Raw genomic sequence first — 21926 nt, forward strand, 5'->3', positions numbered from 1 at the left:
ATAAAGCACTTTGTTAGAGTCGGCTTTTAGCTGACAGTGAATACATGTTTTTCTATTGGTGATTAAATATGACGTGAGTGATGACGTAGCATCCATCCACCAACTCAAACGAATTATTTACGAGGGTTACTAAAAAAGCGAGAAACCTGCCAAAGACATATCAAAGGCGTCTAACAAAACTAATCTGCATTAACCCCTGTAATTGAGACACATCTCAACCCTGTAATTGATACAAATGAAATTTAAAAGGTCTCTTCGGCATACACAGCGAAGAATCTTTAACCATACATTTCAACATGCATTTTTTCAGAATTATAAATTACATTGGAATTATTTGAATAACATTTAGCATTCCACTGATTCCAGCAAAGCACTCCCTACTAATCAAATTCTGAAAAGTGCACCTCACAGATGTGGTTTTCCTGTGTTTCAAGCACAAATTCCATTCACTCACCTGGGAAGATTTGATAATTCAGCATTTATACATGCATATATAACAGTATTATTTTGGCTATATATGTTTGAAACACCAACCTCATGGAAAAGCAGGATGCCTTGGAATAATCTTCACAATCCCTGCAATCCTTTCTAATGCTGGGTAATCTAATCAAGTAGAGAGATAAAGCTGGCATATGAAATACCTCCAGAGAGCCTGCAAGTTCCGACTTTCCATTCACCCAATCAATGTACTCTATTTGACACGGTTAGTATGTGGATAGAGAATAGTGGAAAACCTAAAATACAAATTAGTCAGGAACAAAATCAGCAATTAGACTAAAGTAGAACAAATGGGGGGAGGGTAGAGGGGTCATAAAGTTACAGGTGGTCTTGCTTATCAATGGAACCACAAATAATTTAAGATAAAGAAACAGGATAAACTGAAATAACTTAAGAATTAAATAGAGATATAATAATCCTAATTAGTGGTCCACATCAGCCATGTCCATTGATTAAAAAAATAATTCGCAGCCTTACAGAGATGAGGATGGATAGAATCAAATAAAACAGAGATATATGTTCCTCAATAGACCTTTACCAACCAACATCCATATATAAAGCAACTCTTGTTTCAAGCAAACATTCATATTTAAAACAGAGATATATGTTCCTCAATAGTCCTAAAGCAACGGGAATTCAATGAGTAATTCTTCAAATGACGACATCCTCATAATCATCTAAGTTTAAAACATATGGCACCAAGAACTACCTTTGATAACTCATAAGAGACCATTATTTCAGTGATCTTTCAGCCATAATGTTTGCTTCAGTATCAGTTTTTTTTTTGGTCAGCATGCTTCAGTATCAGTATAGCTTACACTTTCGATAATAACCTGGTGAATAACAAGAAAGTGCAACTAACCATCATGAAGCGCAAATCATGTGATCACGAGGAAGTTGAAATACTTAACATGAAAACAATTGATAAATGTAAAACTCTTTCAGATTATATATCTTATTCTAACGTGATGTGGGCATTGAAAGTATAAATGTATCATTTCTTCTATATAAACTTATATAACCAGGTAAAAATAAATGAGAAACAGAGACTAAAATACTGTTATCAAAGATATCTAAATAAAAGAAACTGAAAATACATTTGCGCTTTATAATATTGACAAAATAATTTAGAAGTTTTAAAACAAACTCTGTCGCCACTTATTGTATGGCACAATGATAATTATCATCAGGTAACATATCGGAGTAACAAGGCTACTTCACACATTAATGTTACATGAAAACATGAATACAAAATATTGCTGTGTGCCAAATTTGACATCTATGTACAGAACAGGAGCCAAGCTTGGGAAGTCTGTTTTATACCGCACAATCATTTGTAGTCACCTCAGGAAAGAAGCAACACTAAATGGCCTCAAAATAGGAGCTATGCAATCTGTTAATTTTCTAGCACATTTGCAGTCTCCATGAATAAATGACTTGAATATTCTTGACCAAACACTTTGGGAAAAGATGCACAGAATCTTCTTCAAAGCTTCATAGCTGGAAATACAACAAAATACAAATGGTCAACAATAAGAATTACATAATAAATATTACAGCATTGCAAAACACAAGATAGCAAATAACCATATTTGGCAATTATTTACAACAAAATACAAATGGTCAAGGATAAGAATTACATAATAAATATTACAGCATTGCAAAAAACAAGATAGCAAATTACCATATTTGGCAATCATTTAGCAGAAGACATGCGCTGCAGAGATGACATCCAGCTACTTGAAGGGCCCATTTTACTGCCTTGTGCATGTCCAGGGTTGGAAGCTTCAGCAGACAAGGATTGCTTTAAGGAGTTCCTTTTTGAAGTACTAGCAGGAGAAAATGAAGTAGAGGGTATATTTGCTTCTCCAAAAATCTGCAAAAAAATAATTGAACAATGCTTGCTAAACACTCATCTGTTCAATTATAGATATATTAGTGTGCAAGAAAAGTGAATTTTTTAACATGACTTACATTTTTGTCAAGTGGATTCTCATAACTCAAATTTTTACCCACTGGTGATTTAAACTGAATTTTAACACCAGAACCAGTAGCATCACCAGCTCTAATACGCTCTTTAACATGCCCTGAATATGCATTAAGACCTGCCAATCAAGTAATAAATAATAGAGCATTCAATAAAGTAGAAAGTAAATGCTAATTTATCCATGAACCTAGACGTTTTATGAGTAAAACGATTTGACCAACCTTGATGGCTGTCAACATCGATTGGAGTTGCACGACTGTTACTTGCTCCTGGAACTGGCTGTGGTATGACATAATTTAATATTGTCAGGAGCACAGGAAGATTCAAGTTGCAAAATAATCAGTAACCCTCTTCCTCTGCCTCAAAATATATAAGAACATGGCCCAAAAATCAAATATACTTACAGATAATGGAGGGAGCATTACATTCTTTTGAGATTGCTGGTACTTCAAAATGGTCCAATCAAATACATAATCAAAATCATAACCTGACATACATCAAGAAAGGTAAAATCATAAAGTAACCTTATTCAGTTAGGATTATGACCTAGTGTTATTATAAATAAGGCTAGTGCTTTACATTTTGTATCATACAGTAACACATCATACCAATATCAATCTCAGTGTATTTAGTCCTTTTTTTTCACTTCCTTTTCCTCCCTCTATACCAAAAAGTAACCCTATAACTTCAACAAAATCCTTGTATTTTATTTAAAGAAAAAACTCCCTTCCCCTTGGTCTCCTAATAAGATATCTTATTCTCCAAATTTATAATTGTAACAATATTCCCAAGACCAATGATACTTTTCCAAAAAGCATATTGACACAGTTGTACAAAATATTAAAAGAATACTCACCTTCTCGAGCAAATAGGTCCCGAAATAGGCGCTTCAAGAATCCATAATCAGGTCGCTGATCAAATGTCAAAGAGTGGCAGTAATGGAAGTACGAGGCAAACTCTACAGGATGAGATTTGCATAGTACCTTTGGAAAATAACAAACAAATGAGCATATCATTAGTTGTTTTGGTGGGTTGGTTTTGGGGGGGGGGGAGACTTCACAAGACAGATATAGTCTAAACACATACCTCAATAGGAGTTGATAATTTCTTCTGGCATATTTTATCATACTTTTGTTTCTTTGTAGCAGCCTTTAGACCTTGCCAAGGAAGGCTAAACACATAAATATAGCCATTTAAAGGTGAGAAACTGAGAATGTTTCATTATATAATCTCAATTATAGAAAAAAAATACTTGGAAGAAAAGTAGAGCAGAATATGGTACCTTCCTCTTAGGAAGTACAGAAGTACATATCCTAGTGATTCCAAATCATCCCGTCGACTTTGCTCTGTAAAATAAATAAAAAAATATAGCAAATGAAAAATAAATAAAAATTTATTTAGGCTGAATGGGTTAATAACTTTTTCTAATTTCTAACTTACCAATCCCAAGATGAGTATTACAACTTGCATATCGAGCAGTACCTGTTAAGTTTTTGTTCTCCCTGTGTGTTTCTATTGTTAGTATTATTCCAGGGGATTTCCCGTAGACAATAAGAAAGAAGATACAGAGAAAATAAAGGAATATTCCAAACAAAAATATAATATATTCATGAAAACTGATTAAGAGGTAGGTGGTAATATGAAAATAATTCAAAATCAGATGAGGCGGAAATTACAAGATATAAATGTTGAAATCAAAATAAAAAAATAAAAAAATAAAGAATGAACTACTAAGGAATACTATAGAAGTACCTGTAAGGGATGTGGCGATTAGTAGTGGAATCCCGATATCGTTTTGCAAGCCCAAAATCAATTATGTAAACCTGAAAAGAACAGAACAATTACATATATATGGAACCTAAATAAATGCATAAGGGCAGTAACAAGATAGTTACCTGGTTGGCCTTTCGACCAAGTCCCATGAGAAAGTTATCCGGTTTAATATCCCTGTGTAAAAATCCTTTAGAATGCACATATTCTATTCTAGTGATCTGTTAAAAAAAAAAAAATAGTCAATAGTTAAATACACAGTTAGAGTCAAACATAGAAGAAGATTTAAGAAAGTAACATTGACGACAGGTAGTGCAAGACTAACAGAAAAATGAAGAAAGTTTGACAGGAAGGGTCAGGGAAGGAGGGAGTTCAGTTCAGCTCGACCCATCAACACGGCAACTTACCATTTGATCAGCCAACAATAATACAGTCTTCAATGAAAACTTCCTTCCACAATACACAAAGAGATCCTCAAGACTCGGCCCAAGCAAGTCAATAACAAGCACATTATCCTCCCCATCTATGCCGGACCATTTTATGTTAGGAATGCCACCTGCATGCAAAAGTGTTACAATATTCAATTTCTTAATTAGAGTCACCAACTTCACCTGAAGAACATTGTAAAATGCATACTTCCTCCTTGAAGAATATTGTAGAGCTTTGCCTCGTAAAGCAGTTGGGGATGTTTTGTTTTACTATTCTCCTGCAACACGTGAGAGGGCGAGTAAGTATCGTAACACGGTAAAGTTCAATTTCAGTGGATTAAAACCTAATTTTTAGGTAGCGTCAATCAAAACAACTCATGTCAATTCATGAATAGGTGATCATATACGTAAATTGACGTATTCAACTTCAATCAGAGACAACCAGAGAGCTTTTGCAAAATAATAGCACAGAAGCAGAGAGAAATAGGAAAACCCCTAGCAAATAGCAGTACGCGGAGCCTTACGATCTTGACGGCGACGATCTCGAAGGTATCAATATGCGTCGCTACAGCAAAGAGAGCAATCGATCAGAACAGAGAAGCCTACAATCAACGGTTACTGTGAAATCAGTAGCAGAAGAGAGAAAGAGAGAGGGTTCACCGAGGTAGATTTCGCCGAAGGATCCACTTCCGATCTTGCGCCCGAGCTTGTACTTGCCGCCAACGATGCGTTCCATGTTTGGAAGGTCCGAGAAGAGAGAGTGGGTGCTGCTTGTCGCTTCGGAAGCGAAATCAAAGCCACACAGACACAGCACAGCAGAGGCAGAGAAGGGGGCTGAAGGGTATTATAGACAAATTAAATTGCGGAGGAGGCGGGGCTATTTCTGTCCTTTCCCGGAGTTGTTCACGAAGACTGCTTACTGCTGCCTAGGTGTTTTGTTGTGTTGAATGACGTGGACGTGGTGCTAGTATCACTACAACGTCACAATTTCACTTTGTTTTCATCTTTTCTTAGATAAACAATCAAATTTGTAATGAAAAATAATATAACAAATTTATGCCGATAATTTAATAATAAATTGTTTTAAATTAATTATTAAATATTATAATTTAATGATTAAATAATTTTATAATTTTAACTACATGTTTTTTCATATGATTGAAAGGAAATATTTTTGCTAAAAATTATTAGTAGGTGATTAATCATTCATAAAATTAATAAATATTTTATATTAATATTAATAAAAAAATAATAATTTACATTATCCGTGACATTTTTAAATGAAAACAGTGAAACAATTATGTTTGTGTTTTCGAATATTAATATCATGGTTTTATTTAGCAAAGCAAACATTGTTCAATTAATTAGTTATAAACAACATTTCAATTATGTGTATCTGGATTTGAATTAAGAATTTTTCTCAGAATTTTTAATTAGTGGAAAGTTGAATACTAAGACTCTTTAAGGTTCGGTAATGGCAGTCTAGTTGGGTTGGAGGCCCAGCCCAGCCCATGATCATGCAGTGTAAAAAAGTTGGCAGGGAGGGTTGAGAGAAGGAGCAACGATGGAGAAGATGATCGCAGTGGGTATAGTGTGGGGCGCCACCAACGCTATCATGCGCCGGGGTGCGCTACTCTGGGACGAAGCTCTCAAATCCTCCGCAAAGCCAAATCCGCACTCAACTCTGTGCCAAAAGATGCGCATCTCCCTCGGAAACTGGGTGAAGCTTCTCTCCATTTGGCAATACTCGATCCCTTTCCTCATCAACCTCTCTGCCTCCGCCACTTTCTTCGCCATCCTCTCCGACGCCCCGCTCTCCCTCGCCGTCCCCGTCACCAACGCCACCACCTTCGCCGCCACCGCCGTCTTCGGCATCCTCCTCGGCGAGCGCACCCACCTCCCCCGTGCTTTCTTCGGTACCGCTCTCATCGTCCTCGGTCTCTGCTTCTGTATTCATTCCTAGCTTTTCTACAATCTCTATTAAATCATTTTTTCTCTTAATTTTTCTGTTCCTTTAGTTCTGAGACTCGAATTCTTCCATTTGCAAATTTCTGTATTGGACAATTTATTTATTCTTCCATAGATAAGACAATTCAGCATTATTCAGTACATCGTGAGTCAACAAGAATGGACGAATCACCAAGAACGTGACAAATAGCAAACGAATGTGGCATGAAAAAGAAAACACTTGAGCTGTCACGATTAGCTGCTGTTACATGTTTTGAGTTGCTGACTGCTGCGTGAATGCATGGAAAATCAGATGTCTAGAATTGTGGTTTAAAGCATTCCGGAGGGATTTGTCCGTTGAATCTTTTGGTATCTGTGCAGTAGTCATAGATCATGTAATTATTTCTGACCCAATTTAGCTGTCCGATCTGGGAGTGACTCAGCTGCTTGTATCTCCGGGAAGTCCACCAATTTGCAGGGACATTGGAGGCACATTGATTGGTGCTCCTTGCTCCGCCCGACTTGCAAGCCCTTGCTCTGAAATGGTGGAATCTGGCAGTGAATGGTGCGCTGTGCCAGTCCGTCTTAACAAGGCCGCCTCTGGTTGCCCAGTCGTCTGCGTTCCATAGGGTGGTGTAAACCCTCATTCCTTGCTTGTTTGGGTAAGCAATGCCCTCTTTTTCATGGTTTCGGAAAACCCGAATTGGCACACTATCAACATACCATCTGATGTACCCGTCATAGACTCATAGTTAGTTAATGGATCATACACAATTTGAGGGGGGGGAATGAATAGCTTTTTGTTCTGGTAAAATTTATCAACTTACACAATTGCTGTGGGATTCCAGTGAATGGTGTAATTGTGAAAATCAGCAGTTGGGTCAAACCAGAGGAAAAATTGTTGCTCTCTGCTTCCTTTTCCTTGTGTGTATATGTTAGTGTGGACAGTGTATGGCTGTCCTGTACTGTTGCCTAAGAATTCAAAATCTATCTCGTCATGCTGGCTTCCTGCAGAGGATAACTGTATGGATTTTGAGTGAGAAACATGGACACTTCATTTAGTAACGGGAGTTTGATAGATTTGGTTGTTCAAAAGAACATATTTTAGTGTTTTTGAGATCTCTGAGATCCAGTGAACTTACATAGTAGGCTGTAACTGTTCCAGCAGAATTACCAGGTACCAGCTTGATTAGCATTTCAATGCTTCCAAATAAGAATGATCTCTTTGATTGAGCAGCTGATCCTAAAATCCATAGGCAACACCACATTGTTCTACTTTAGCTAGTAACAGATTAATGCATTTTTTATTATTTATTTACGTCACTTTGCATAATCTTTAGTTTGATTACAAATCTTGTGTAAAATGTTTTAAGATTAGACCATGTTATCATTCTCTTCCACTAATATTCAGTTGCAACATATTGAAAATGCAATAAACTTTGAAACTTTTTTTCAATTATTCCTATCTGTTGGATGCAAAAAATTTCTTGCCAAAAGATACGAGTCAATTGAAATCTAAATTCATGCATGTTAGGCATAAATGTTTCACCTGAGGTTTTATCCAACACAAGATGAAGGTCTTCACCCAGAATTGAAGCATGCCGAACACCCCAAGTGAGGTGCATGCTCTTGGAAATGTTGGCATCCACTTGGATAATGTTGGGTGCGAGTGCAAAGATTAACAAAGCTACCCACATTTTTTCAAATTTGGACTTACTAACTCCTATAAACAACCTTTTGTCTGTGTTTGCCGTTCTATGATGTTGAAAAATTGGACGATTTATCCTTGGTTGGTGCTGTCTTTATATATGACAGCGAGCAATATGACATTCTAAAGATGAACTCTGATTATTATACGTTTAATTGCTCTGAATATATATGGACCTGTTCATAGGATTTGTCATTTTGATATTATTATTTTTAGAACAGGGAGCCTACAGAATTTATGTCAGGTTTCATAAATAAGTTGGCTCCTGATGGCGTACAAGTGTTTGAAATCTGGTGCAATTTTGTTTTTGTATTTTAAATATTTCCCAGCTATCACAGGCATGCCAATAATTTTAATTGTTTCAAAACAAAATCTTACACTAAGATGATGTCATAAATCAAGATTCAAAATAATTAGAAATACCAATGGTATATTGATGCCTACACGGTAGGATTCATGGGAAGTTGGTGAGGTGCTGCTGCCTGCTAGCTGGAACGCGGGGTAAATATAATATCGTGCTCAAGAATATTAGAAATGCTGCAGAATGGGAGTAGCAGTCCTTAAGGAGTTCAGCATGTTTTCTTCCAAAAACGCGAAAGAGCCCAAGGGGTAAGGATGCACTAGTGACAATCGACCAAAACAAAATATTGTTATCCGCTACCTTAAGGTGATTAAGAAATTAATATACAGCTACCACAAGAAGAATTTTCTCAGTTTAAAAAATCCAATTAAGAGGCCAAAATGTCTCCTTGTAGATTAATCGGCCATCCAGCACTGACAGATTTTAAATCATAAGATGAGACATGTTACGCACCAAAATCAGTGGACTGGGCTAGGCTCTCCCGAAGATGAGACATGTTCCGCACCAGAATCAGTGGACTGGGCTAGTCTCCCGGGAGAGCCGAAGCTAGGGATTGACAAAGAGGAGAGGGTAAGAATCAGGAGAACAAAGTAATAGCTTAAATTAGTTTTTAAATTTGGTTCTTTAAATTTTTAAATTGTTTTAATTTAGTCTTTTAGTCTAAACGGTAAGAAATGTCATTTTGGGACGGTTTAAAATTGTCACCAAGTAATTTTAAATCATCACAAAATTTACATCTTAAAAAAATAATTGATTTTAAAAATTAAAGGATTAAATTGAAAAATAAAAGTATATTAAAGGATCAAATTGAATTGATTTTAAAAATTAGAGGACTAAATTGAATCCAAAAAAAATTAAAGAACCAAATTTAACTTAAATAATAAATTAGAAGATCATAAAACTAATTTTACTCAAGTAATATTACCAACAATATGGGAGATAGTAATGAGGTTCAGGTTATGCTTCTTAAGACTTACAAGTGAAATTAAGGTGTTTGAATGAAAGGAGTTTAAGAAGGAAATTTAATTTAAGAGTGTATTTAAAATTCTTTATAGTAAAATTTATAAACTTTACTCAACTAATTTTTATTATAAATCTGATTGATCGTTCTTAGTGAGATCTTTCTTTTCAATCATATTTTTTTTCATTTACCAGTTTTTAACTTTGAAATTTTGTTTGGCGGAGTTCAATTTCACTCAGATATATGACTTATTGGTAGTAAAATTCGTTGTTGGGTGCTCTATAAGAAAATTTAAAATATAAAGAATTATTGAGGAGTGAAATTAACTAAAAACAAAGAATTTGAATTCCAAATAAGAGAGAATTTGAAAATTATTCTCTTGCTCTTGTTGCTCGCTGGTTCTCGTCTCTCACTTAGTCGTGCTCTCTCTTATTTATGCATTTCTTCTGTAATTTAGGTTTGTTGATTTAGATTTGGTCATGATTTGTGCTTTTGATTTTATTTCTCGGGTAACCATCGGTAAGATCGATTTTGATAATGTTTTTTTGTTTTTTATTTTGATTTTGTTTCTTAGGTAAGCTCCCTTTTGATTCATTGATTTTTTGTTTCTGATGTGTTTTGGTATGGTTTTTGTTTTTGTTTGTTGTTGGTTCTTATTAATATTTTTGCTTTGCATGACTTAGCATTATGTAGAGAACTAGCAGAGTACCTGGGTTTTGTTAATTTTCACGCAATGTTCTAAAATGACTTTGAGTTGTACTAAATTTAACAATGTAATACACACTCACAATTTCGTATATACAAATCCTTATTCTGAAGTTTAGTCATAATTAAAGCTAGTTTTTCATCTTTTATTAAGAATGTGTTATGCTGAAAAATTTTATTATTCTATAAAAAATTATTAACAGAGTGTCTTTTGAGCACAAGGTGTGACAAAAAATATCCATCCCAAAAGTACACACATATATATATATATATATATATATATATATATATATATATATATATATATATATATATATATATATATCTGAAAAACAAACTAGATGGCAGCCCCCTTATAGTGTTTAACAGCCTCCAACAACCCAAAACAACCAGAAATTCAAAAATGCTAAATATGAACCCCACTATCAGCCACCTATGAATACAAAAATGGCGTACATGCCTTGCAATTACCACACATAAAGGGCTCCCACGCCACATGTCCAATGAGCCCCCAATTTGTTAGCCTTGGTGGTGCAATTTATGTTACCGCAGAATTAAGATTATCTTAACTCCACATAACCAAAGTTGCTCAAGGTAGTAATTTGTACCCTGATGCCAACCACGAAACCACGTGACATGCTATTGTGTGCTCTCATGAGAGTTGCAATATTTCAGTGTGGCTACTGAAGAGGTGGTTCATTTGCTGCTAATAATAAGTCATACTTTAAATATCAAAAGCTTGCCTTCTCATCTCAAATAGTATATATATTCTCATGTTAACATTCAATAAGCCTTGACAAATATCCATTCAAAAGGAGAAGCCTTCACAACACGGCCCAATAAGCAAATGCTCCTTCACAGACAATCTGATGTATCAATGTAAAAGCCAAACGGATGTCGTTCCCATGATAATTCAGCATTCGTGCAACAAATTAATAAAATGTGTTTGATATTACGTCATTGATGCACTTTCTCACATTTAAATGGAGTATTACTAACGCGTCTACTAATAGATGGATGCGATTTCTCATGTTATTAATGGGTTTCCAAACACGTACAGATAAAATATTTGAAGGCCACGCAATATAACCTAGTTCAAAACACATACTAATAAGCAGCATTACCCGTGCAATAATAATGTATAGTAATTAGAAACTAAAGTCTTTTCTAATAAATTAGAATTTCGATTGAGCATACAAATTAAATGAAGAATTAGAAAATCTCTATTGAATGTGCACCCACATTCCCTTGGCTGCAGGCAAGCCACGGTAAACGACGAAGAGCAAGTAGTATCCAGGAGGAGCTATGGCATTGGATGGAGGCGCCTCCACTCTAACCCTGTAAGACCCTTCTTGGCCTTGTACGTTTAACTCGTCAATCTTGAGAAACAAAAGCCTCTGTCCCATAGAGAAGCCATGAGTAGTGAAGGGTGGAGAATACATGGACACCTTAATGTTATTCTTGGTTAACTCAGCTCCATCTTCCACCGAGAAACTTGCCTCAAACAAACCACCATACGCCAACTCTTTCTCCGAAGCATCCTCGTCAATTTGTGGCCTATACTTGTCAAAGTTGGCGTCCAAATAAGGAGGAGAGAAAGCTTCAACTCTTGTCTCAGTTGGGAACTTATCCACATCCCTATAGGTATTGTGGGTGTTGCTTCCAGAAACCCAAATCTTTCCACTGGGAAGCACCGTGGAAGTGGAGTGGTACATTCTCGCAATTTGGCTTGGCTTAAGCACCGTAAACCTCAACCCTTTAGGGTCCTCGGGTTTGTACAACACGGGCGTGTAGTTAGGCAAGTCAGCATCCCACCATGCAGCCGTACCCATGGTTGCACCATTGATGAGCAAGAGGTCCCCATTGGGGAGGACCAAAAGGTCTCCCATTGTTCTCCCTGAAGGCATCAACTCGCTCTCCCACTCAGGAAATGGCTCCGAAATGGTTAACCTGTCATATAATGTAATTAAAATTATCTCATCAACATTCTTTACATCATCATCTAATCACATATAAAGATGATTTCACCTTATAATTAAAATGAAAATTAAACTCAAAAGTATATTCATAAGTTAGATTGTTTTTAGTTTTTTATCCCACAAGTTTCATTCTTCAAAAGGAAATCATGTTTGAGACGACACAGTTTAATACTAAACGTGGGAGACCAGTCTCTTCGGCTATAGATCCAACCTCCATTGGTAGATTGTTTTTAGTTTAAGGAGAAAGATAAATGCAATTTATTTAATGTGTAATATATACCTGTTGCAGTCTCGAAGAGCTGGGAGGAAGATTTTGGTAGTCTCGGCAATATGGAAGGCATCGGGAAGGTTGCCGCCACAAACCATGACCTCAGCCTTGGTGGCGGTGGCGGGGTCGTTAAGGTTGATGGGGAGAAGGGCAGACATGCCAGAGGCAGGGTAGTTGCGGGAGCCACCGGGTAAGACGGGAAAGGTGCGAACAATTTTGTGGGTGGTGGGGTTCAGAAGAAGGGAACGATTGTTAGAGAAGATGAAGAGGTTTCCATCTGTGGAAAGGTGCACAAAAGGGTAGAGATTGTTCTCATCTATGTCTGAAGTTTCGTATAAGAATGGGAAAAAGTAGGGTTTCTCGCCCCTTTGGCCTTCTACTGGGATGAACTCATAGCTGAATGATCTACGCCCTCCTACCAAAATGAATTCTCCGTTTGGAAGGATTTGTTGAGTTGCATACCTATTGATCATAATTCATAAGTTTACATAAATTTCAAATTAATAAATGATTTATGAAAATGGTATATATGTAACTAGGTAGGTACCATCTGTCTGCTCCGAATATGTTGTCGTATTCCCTCCATTCACAATTTTGGCAATTAGGACCCATATATCTAACGCTTCTTGCTCCGGTGTCAAAACCACCAGCACTCACAAAGGTACCATCAGGTGCAACCCCTCCGCTGGAGCACCACGGATCTCCAGCTGTTATCTACACCCAAGTTATAATATAATTAATGCTTCATTATTTTGTCATCATTATTTCTTCCCTTTAAAAGTGCATGGAATGAAAAAGAAAAAGACAAACCTGGAGTGGCCTAACTTGGTTAGTCTCAATGTCATATTCCACGGCATGAGCAAAACAATCGAGTTTGTCTTCTTGACCCCCCATATCTCTGTATGGAACACATGGCACTCCATCGGGTAATTTGATTCTTGAGGTGCGGTAAACTTTGGCATCGTAGACAATGATCTTGTTTGTGGGTAACAAGTTGATGTGCATGGCTGACACACCTGCATTTTCAGAAATTATCTCCCAGTGTCCAATGGACGTTACTTCGAAAAGTTTATTTTCAATCCCTTCTTTTGCATCTTGCTGAGTATTTTCAACCCCTTGTCCTTCTTCTCCATCTTGCTTCAAGGGAAAGGGTGGGAGCTGGGGAATATTGGATGGGGGCTCGAAAATGGGCGGGAGCTGGGGAACGGGTGGAAGCTCATCAGAACCAAAGGGTGGGATCAGGGGAAGAAATGGTTTAGGACCATGGCGGATTTTGTGTTTGTGCTTCTTTTTGTGTTTAGCTTCAACCACAGCAAGGAACAAGAGAGTGAAAACAAAAAAAACCTTGAGCGAGTGTGACATTTATTAAAAGGTTAATTTAACTAGGAGGTCTAGTGAAGGAATTAATAACAATCACAGACCAGACACACCTTCACACACGGCTTGCTAAAGCCTGTGTGTGTGGATTTCTGGGTTTTCTGATTCCTTGTGATCGATATGTTTCCTTAAATCAATACCTTTCAAGTGCATGGACTTTTATATGGTCATAGGTTGGTGGGTCAAGGCATTTCCCAAAATAGCAAATGATTTACAGGAGCGCGCTAAAAATAGGTGTTTTCTTTTAAGCTGTACTATAACAAAAATATCCAAGTTAATTGTGGTTAATTTGTAACTTTAAGCATCTTTTGTGTCCTAAAATAGGGGATGCTATATATATTTCTAGAATTTCTATTAATATGTAATAATTTAAATTTGATGATTACAATTTCCACTGTGTTAGACATATAATATGTTAAAGAACAACTTATTTATACGCTAAAGTTTTATAACAATGTTTATAGGAGAAAGAGAAAAAGAAAAAATACGTGATAAAATAGATTATGTGATTGGGATTTGGGAGATAGAGATAACAATTTTATAACAATTATAATAAATTACTTAATGGTTAAAAGCATAACGACAACAATGTAATAAATAATAGATAAAGATTTCTTAATTAGAGCTTAATATAAATAGTTTTTGGTAACAAAATGATATAATTAGCATGTAAAGAAGAATCTTTATACATACATCAGAAAAGAGATAAGAAACAAGTAATGCATGTTATAAGTGATATACTATAGGTTTAATTATTGGTTCTTATAATTTTAAGATTTCTATATTTTTAGTTAAGTGATTTTTTTAGTTACTATAATTTATATTTCAATTCTTTTTTAATCTTTATGATTTGAAAATAATTTTTTTAGTTCTTATAATTTATATTTTAATTCTCTTTTAATTTCTATAGTTTGAAAGTGGTCTTTTTAGTCTTTATATTTTATATTTTAATTTTGTTTTAGTTTTTATTATCAAAATATGAATAATATTATCAATTACAATTAACTACAAAACTATTAGCAAGTCATTCGTAACTAATTTATTACAAGATAGATTGTAATAAAAAAATAGTTGATAATTTATAACTAAATTATAATTAATTATTTTTATATATTTTTTTGTAATAGAGAATAAAAGGTAATTAAAATACAAATTATAAAAAATAAAAATATCACTTTCAAATTATAAGGACTCAAAGAAAATTAAAATATAAATTACAGAGATTAAAAAAAATACTTTTAAATTATAAAAATTAAAAATATATAAATCAAAAAACTATAGGAATCAAATAAGTAATTTAACTGTAAAAAGAAAGAAAAACATACAAATAGAGTATTCAGTGTGAGACGTGTTGTGACAAGTTTATTTTTGTTGCTATTTGCAACTCAAAATTTGACAAGGCCATTTGTGTAAAACTAATCCGATTCAATCTACACCCTTTTAGTATATGAAATAAAATTGGGTCAACACAATTTATTAACCTAATATATCAATTTTAACATGTAAAATTAAAACATAGAATAAAACAAATATAAAATTTAAATTAAGATATTTAATTTATATATATATATATTAAAAATAATATCAATATAAATATAATATTATGTTTTACAAAAATACTATATATTACTAATAATAAAATTATTATTAATACACCATTGTTAAAAAATCTTATAATTTTTTAAAAGAATATAATATATTAGAATGAGTTGGATTGATCCAAAATATAACTCAAACACATCCTAAAAATATATTTAAAAATTCAAACTCATCGAAATCAATTTTGGATTGAGTTCGGATTAATGAGAAGCCAAAATAAAGTTTATAAATTAAAGTGTGAAAAATTAAAGTTGATATAAGTATAGATAGAAAAGTTTTAATGTGATGCTATCAAAGATAAATTTAATATTGTGTGAAGTTGGTTTGAATTTAAAAAATACTAACAACATAATTTTTTTATTATTGTATAATTTTTAAGGGAAAAAAAACTATATATCCCCCCTTTCTTTTTGGTGGGTGTGTGGGAGGGGATTCTATGTTTTAATTTGTCCCCATCTCAATTAAACAGTAAAATTTTAATTATTTTATTTCCTTTTTTCTATTTTTTTATGTTATTTTCATTAATTCAAACAAAGAATTAGAAAAACAGAATTAGTCCCCCAAACACTTGAGAATCTTTCTAAAAATAAAATGTCCACCAAACCAAATTTTTGGCTTCAAACTCATGCCCCGAGGGCAAGAGTTTTTATATGGAATCAAATAATGGAGTCAACATTGCCATCTATAGGAAGATACCAAGTCATGATATGATTGTCATTGTTTTATCTATATATGTACATAATAGCGTCATACACTAGGAGTGATTTCTATTAATTACTATTTTGTCTGGATTGTTAATCCTTTTTACTGGTTGCACTAATACAGCTGTTTTTCCATCATTTACCTCGATCTAGATGTTGATTCTTTGACACCGTACACAAATATAGAGAGTACGGCAAATTGCAAAAGTAGCAAAACCTTATGATACTAATCTTTATCACCATAAACAGGCACCGAGAACGTACTGTTGCATATAATCCAGCTCTTCTTGTAGTACTGACATGACAATTGTCCCCCAGGGGTAGCTAGATCTTGTAACCATTGGGACATTTATATTATTATGTCTTCATTTATATTAAAGTCATGAACAGTTTGCAAACGACGTTAACAAACATACCTGACAGTTCCTTCCTATTAAAGAAAGTAACCGACCAAACTTCCATATTTGTGAGAAACCTTCAACAATGTTGAACAAAATTTCAGTTTCAAAGTGGCATATAAAAACTTCGATCTCCTACCTTGATTCTTTTCTGTTTTGACTGCCTAATCTGATTCAAGATTTGTCTATTAATTCAATACTAGAATTGAAGTACTTACGTATGTCCAGATCAAGTTGCTCAAGTGAGGATAAATCAAATAATTAGATAGATATTGACTAACCTTAAGTTGTTCAATATTTGGAAAGGAGCTGGCCGGGCAAACCGGTTTTCTCTAACTGACATCTTGTTGCGGATAAAATAATTTGGAATCGGTGGAAACTCGTAATAACATCCATCGATATTATTGAATGAATTGTAATACCTCTTGTACGTACTCTTAATACAATTTTTTTTTGACATTTAAGAAAATCGATCCATTTGGAGAGAAAAATAAATCAACATTAATCTTATGTTATGGGTAATGGTAGCAGAAAGTATTAGCAAAGTTCAAATATTTGTATATATAGTGATTTACCAAAAAAGAATCTATCTATATATTATCATATGTTGATTTAGGGGGAAAAATTGAAATGATTTTTTAAATTATTTATGTTGTTTTTCATCCTTCATCCTTGAATCGTTCTTTCCATTATCTACCATATTAAACAAAGTGTTAAATTCATTTTCACGTCTTTAGTCGAGATTACAAAGTAATCGTCTCACTTTCAACTTATCTTGAATGGGTCAGTCTATCAAAAAAGTGAATCGAACAACATAACTAATCTTTGAAAATAGTTTTTTTTTTCATTTTTTTCCTCCATTTCTTTCATTTCATTAGGTTTTGGAAAAATAAATAAAATAGAGATGATACAACTTGGGAATGACATTTATCTGTTCAAAAGTTTAATAATAGAAGTAATGAAGAGAAAAGGAGATGGATCTCCTTTAGAGTGAGTTGATGAATTGATCTACTAAAAAAATTGAAAGTGAGATATAAAATTAAAGTAGAAAATAAAACTAAATAAGAAAAAAAATCAATTCAACCAAAATCGGTCATAGCTTTCTTCAAGAATCTATCTTTACGAACGGTGATCATAGTTTTCTACCAATCTTAACTAAGCTATAGCATATCTTTAGTTTATTTTTAATGCAAGCCTAGAGCCCAAATCAATGTTGATTGAAAAATATGTAAATTTATGCCAGGTCATTTTTTTCATGAAATTAGCAACCACTCTTTCCTGTTGTTAGTACAAATGTACAAAGCGTTCATCATATATATATATGTGGCGAAGATTTTGCATTGATTTATATGCGAAGAGTCAATCTATCTTTCTATTACACAAGTGACAAGGACATAACCTTCACTTAAAACTTAGAAACAAACACATATATTGGCTTGTTCACTTTTTTTTGTGCTTTTGCAATTCTCAATTGTAAACAAAAGTGTAACAATATTAATCATATGAGAACATATCACCGCGTTTATAAGTGTGGCAGATCAAAGAGATAATCTGAGCTCTAAATCTAGTTCTTGAGTGTCACTTGATTCGGAGTTCTGACTGCTTGAGCCCACAGAACCATTCCTATGCTTCCTATCTATGTCTTGCGTGTCCTAATTATGGAGGAGGAAAAGCAATATAGTAAGATCATTTTGAATTTACATCTTTTCTGCATGGAATATCAAACGAGTTACATGCACTTTTAAAAATTATCCTTACATTTAGGTTTAGAAAGGGTCGAGCTATGTTGGATGGAGCAGAATACTGGCTCTCCAAGATGACGCTGGCAGTTTCCCATCTTGTTTGAGAAAAAGAATTTCACATATCAGCAAGAATTCATCATGACAACAAAACAAGAGAAAGAAAAAATATTCATCTTTTATATATAAACACACTCTTTTTGCTTTCATCAGTGTCAAGGATCGATGATTGGAGAAGACTTAAGTACCTTGCTATATTAGTTGGTTGAGAATCTTCATATCTGATGTTTGTTTTTTGATATTCGGATAGGCCCATCTGCACAAGCAAACAAATGTCAAATTTCAGGATTCTCCCAACTCACTCTCTTTTCATGTATTAGTATATATTGTCATACTTTAACATCTTATGAAAAAAGATTTGAAAGGAGAAAAAAACTACTTGTACTGTCTGCAAATAGATGTGAAAATTAGGGAACTTTAAGGACGAATAATATCGAATATGTTTTCATAGACAGCCTTGACTCTCCTCGTCACATTATTATATAATGATTTGGGTCGACATCATTATTCAGCTACCGGAACTCAAAAGATTCATCCCTCATCGCCTAGGGTTATTAGTACTTGTATAAGTTGTACTACCCTTGATAAAGTAGTAGTACAGTGTACTTAATTAAATTCAAACTCAACCAAATATAGAGGAGGGTCAGTTCAGAATTTAAATATTATATTGCCAAGTTCGTATATCACATGAATTATATAATCACATAAAAAACTACAAGGTGTAGAAAAATAATCATCTTGATTGCTGCTTCGCGTGCGGTGCAGTTATATATATATACTGCACACTTGCATAGACGATTGACTTTTCAGTAATGGTTATTTATTGGTAAGATAGGTGAAAATATGTGCGGAACATGTCATCCATGAGAAAAGAATGAAAGTTAATTGGTAAAATTAAGTAAAAGAATAAAACTAGCTAGTATTTGAAAAAGGAAGATTAAATTAACCTAGCTAGCTACCATGATGTTGGGTTGGAATCCATAGGAAGCTGCGTATGATGAGGTGGAAGACGATGAGTAAGAAAAAGAAGATGCTATTTGCACTCTTGGATCTTCCTGCGTGAGGGGCAAAATAAACTCCATTGAATTTAACGAATTCAAGAAAAAGAATTGTTACTTTCATATATGAATGAGTTTTAGCGAAAGGAATTAGATCGAAGAGAATAGAGAGGTTTACTACGTACGTTGGTGAAATTAGAAGGGTAATTAGGAGCGTGCAGAGAAGGGTGATAGCCATGTAATCTGATTTTCTCCAATTGAGCAACTCCAAGACCTCTCTGTGGTTGCTTTGGCAGCTTATCTGAGTTGTTGTTCTTCTTCCCTTTTCTTGTCGAAGAAGAAGAACCACTTGCTCTTTCGTTTCCTAAGTTTGGTTTTCCAAAATAACTGCTACCCATATCTGGTGTTGAGAGAGAGAGAGAGAGGTAATTAGTGTATGTATGCAAGGAAATGAAGTGAAGAATTAATTAATGAAGTGAGAGATCTCAAAATGGATGGTGCTTTTAAACCCGGTTGATCGAGGAAGCAAGTGTATTTTTGCATCGCTGGATAAGATTGTGTATAGATTTCAATGTTATATACGCCTAAATCTCCTATCCTCTTGGCTCAAGATATTCTTCTTTTTTTCTGACAACTCTATTTTCATTCATTATTAGTATTACTATATTAATAATGATTACAACATTTTATTAATTCTTCTACCCATCTATTATATAGACTTTCTGAAAGCGATTGTCTCCCATTCACTATAAGCTGTATGATATCATTGATATGTAATGTGTACCCACGCGCCATAAGGTAGACTGCACGCGCACACTGTATACATACGGTGATGGAGAATGACAAAATATAAATTTGGACATGTTTGTATGATTTTATTTTGTAAATTTTAATTTAATTTTATTGATTAAATATATTTTGATGCAATTATAAATTTAGTTTTTAGTTAATTTTAATTTCTTATAATGTTTTATTTGTAGATAAATCAATTTAATTACATTTTTTAGTTTCACTTTTATATTTTTCACATTAGGCAATTTACTATTAATCTTATATTATTACTTAAAATATTCGATCCCAATCAAATTTAAGATAATAATCAATTAAGTAGGCGTCAAATATTTTCATTATGTGGATTAATTAATATAATAATTAAAATATTGTGGAGTAAATTGTATGGAAGAGAGAAATTAAAAAATAAATCCTAAGTTATGTTAAAAAAGATAAATAAATAATAATAATAAATATTTTAAAGATAAAATGGCATAAAATATAAAAATATAGAATCTAGCAATTTAAACACCAAACACATTGATCAACTAACATGATATTGTTTCAGCTTAATCCACAAAGATTATATTTAATTCAAACATAATTGTTTTTAGGAAAAGATATATGTGATCTAAAAAATGTTAATTGGAGTATTTCAAAAAAGTACTACAATCAAATAAAAAAAATTATTTACCAAACATTTTTAATAAGATTGAACAAAAATTTACAGGTAGTATAGAAAAGAAGTTAGAAACTGAGTAAAAATGTCACAAAACATAACCTCAATTAATAATGTTATTAACTCTTGTTTTCTTATAGTACATTATCTTATATTTATTTTTTATTTCTTTCTTCTTTTCTAGCCAATAGGTAAAACTATTATTTTGATTAAATCTTCTATTTTTTTAATTTGTTCAACTTAATTTCTTTATTGTTAAAATGTTTAATTTAGTCGTATAACTATTAAAATATATGCAATGTAACTTTGTTGATTTATTTCCTCAATAATAACGTTAGTCTAGTTCAATGAAAAATGAAAGCATCAGAAAAATAAGCATGCCATTGACACTCTAATAACGTTAGTGAGAAAGTATATGAAAATTTTCAAAAACAAAATTTGGAAGGTAAATATTAATCGTTAATTTAGTTTAAAACGTCAGTGAAAGAATATTAAATTATAATTTTTTTTCCTTCGATCACCAAATCAAATCTTATATTTTTTTTAAAAAAAAGTCGCATTACATATATTTTGACAATTAGAAAATCAAATTAAAAATTTAATAATAAAGGTATCAAAGTAAACATTAAAAAAAATAAAAGAATCAAAAGAATAATTAATTTTTTATTTATATATTTTTTAGTTTTTATCTATTTATTCTACTCCCGTTTCACACACTTTTAAATGGCGTAAAAAAACATTTTTTGTTAATTGTTTCTGACAACTGATTCTCGGCTACGATAATTTTTCATGCTACTTTTATATATGATTATTTAATTACATTGATTGATGTAGATGACAAGGCTTCAAATGGGTTCGGTTCCACTTTACATGTGGTTTCCCAGTTCACGGTCAATTTGTCTCGGGACCAAGTGCGAAAATGAATTACTTTTTGCCCAGCTCCAAAGATTTAGAGCCATAAGATTCATTAGATTTTAAACGAACCATTGAAT

The 21926-nt window shown here is 33.4% G+C and overlaps 5 protein-coding genes across 10 annotated transcripts; 1 reads left to right on the forward strand and 4 right to left on the reverse strand.

The window, feature by feature from the left end:
* Positions 1-171: 171 nt before the first annotated feature.
* On the reverse strand, positions 172-5661 carry LOC100800342 (casein kinase 1-like protein 3). Of its 6 annotated transcripts, none has more exons than XM_041017938.1 (18): positions 5344-5661; positions 5208-5248; positions 4892-4961; positions 4663-4811; positions 4381-4476; positions 4238-4308; positions 3926-3987; positions 3768-3831; positions 3572-3656; positions 3342-3468; positions 2890-2972; positions 2707-2764; positions 2473-2603; positions 2183-2374; positions 1822-1998; positions 1208-1331; positions 535-652; positions 172-454 (listed from the first exon to the last, which is right to left on the reverse strand). In XM_041017938.1, exons 1-14 carry the CDS (start codon positions 5417-5419, stop codon positions 2195-2197), a joined length of 1293 nt encoding a protein of 430 aa, XP_040873872.1. In that variant the 5' UTR covers positions 5420-5661; the 3' UTR covers positions 172-454; positions 535-652; positions 1208-1331; positions 1822-1998; positions 2183-2194. The 6 variants fall into 6 exon arrangements, with proteins under 6 accessions (XP_040873872.1, XP_040873869.1, XP_040873868.1 ...); XM_041017935.1 differs by having other exon boundaries at positions 172-422; positions 535-734; XM_041017934.1 differs by having other exon boundaries at positions 535-734.
* Positions 5662-6144: 483 nt separating this feature from the next.
* Positions 6145-7841, forward strand: LOC100800512 (transmembrane protein 234 homolog). The gene is made up of 2 exons (XM_006584752.4): positions 6145-6599; positions 6767-7841. The coding sequence occupies exons 1-2, from the start codon at positions 6248-6250 to the stop codon at positions 6832-6834; spliced, it is 420 nt and encodes a 139-aa protein (XP_006584815.1). The 5' UTR covers positions 6145-6247; the 3' UTR covers positions 6835-7841.
* On the reverse strand, positions 6366-8432 carry LOC102664743 (probable xyloglucan endotransglucosylase/hydrolase protein 26; the record flags this gene model as incomplete). The annotated part of the gene is made up of 4 exons (XM_006584751.4): positions 6366-7356; positions 7458-7651; positions 7773-7873; positions 8180-8432. Coding segments are annotated over 4 exons (957 nt in total), but the record flags the coding sequence as incomplete, so codon positions are not given.
* Positions 8433-11411: 2979 nt separating this feature from the next.
* LOC100808336 (aldehyde oxidase GLOX1) lies at positions 11412-14103 on the reverse strand. The gene is made up of 4 exons (XM_006584755.3): positions 13423-14103; positions 13160-13326; positions 12625-13074; positions 11412-12315 (listed from the first exon to the last, which is right to left on the reverse strand). Exons 1-4 carry the CDS (start codon positions 13972-13974, stop codon positions 11589-11591), a joined length of 1896 nt encoding a protein of 631 aa, XP_006584818.1. The 5' UTR covers positions 13975-14103; the 3' UTR covers positions 11412-11588.
* Positions 14104-18091: 3988 nt separating this feature from the next.
* LOC100527788 (uncharacterized) lies at positions 18092-19961 on the reverse strand. Its single transcript, NM_001250478.2, is given in 5 exon segments — positions 18092-18339; positions 18446-18524; positions 18675-18742; positions 19446-19541; positions 19670-19961. Coding segments are annotated over 5 exon segments (570 nt in total). The 5' UTR covers positions 19883-19961; the 3' UTR covers positions 18092-18225.
* Between the last annotated feature and the right edge of the window lie 1965 nt (positions 19962-21926).

The sequence above is a fragment of the Glycine max genome, chromosome 8, assembly GCF_000004515.6.
Source record: "Glycine max cultivar Williams 82 chromosome 8, Glycine_max_v4.0, whole genome shotgun sequence".
Classification (NCBI taxonomy): Eukaryota; Viridiplantae; Streptophyta; class Magnoliopsida; order Fabales; family Fabaceae; genus Glycine; species Glycine max.

Bases quoted from the DNA above. Each gene is read 5' to 3' on its own strand.
- LOC100800342 (XM_041017938.1), bottom strand. From the start codon at position 5,419: ATGGAACGCATCGTTGGCGGCAAGTACAAGCTCGGGCGCAAGATCGGA. The intron at 4,962-5,207 runs GTAAGGCTCCGC...CACGTGTTGCAG, and splicing joins AGATCGTCGCCGTCAAGATC to GAGAATAGTAAAACAAAACA. The intron at 4,812-4,891 runs GTATGCATTTTA...TTTTGCATGCAG, and splicing joins CAATATTCTTCAAGGAGGAA to GTGGCATTCCTAACATAAAA.
- LOC100800512 (XM_006584752.4), top strand. From the start codon at position 6,248: ATGGAGAAGATGATCGCAGTGGGTATAGTGTGGGGCGCCACCAACGCT. The intron at 6,600-6,766 runs GTACCGCTCTCA...ATTCTTCCATAG, and splicing joins CCTCCCCCGTGCTTTCTTCG to ATAAGACAATTCAGCATTAT.
- LOC100808336 (XM_006584755.3), bottom strand. From the start codon at position 13,974: ATGTCACACTCGCTCAAGGTTTTTTTTGTTTTCACTCTCTTGTTCCTT. The intron at 13,075-13,159 runs GTACCTACCTAG...TATGATCAATAG, and splicing joins ATATTCGGAGCAGACAGATG to GTATGCAACTCAACAAATCC. The intron at 12,316-12,624 runs GTATATATTACA...ATTATATGACAG, and splicing joins GCTCTTCGAGACTGCAACAG to GTTAACCATTTCGGAGCCAT.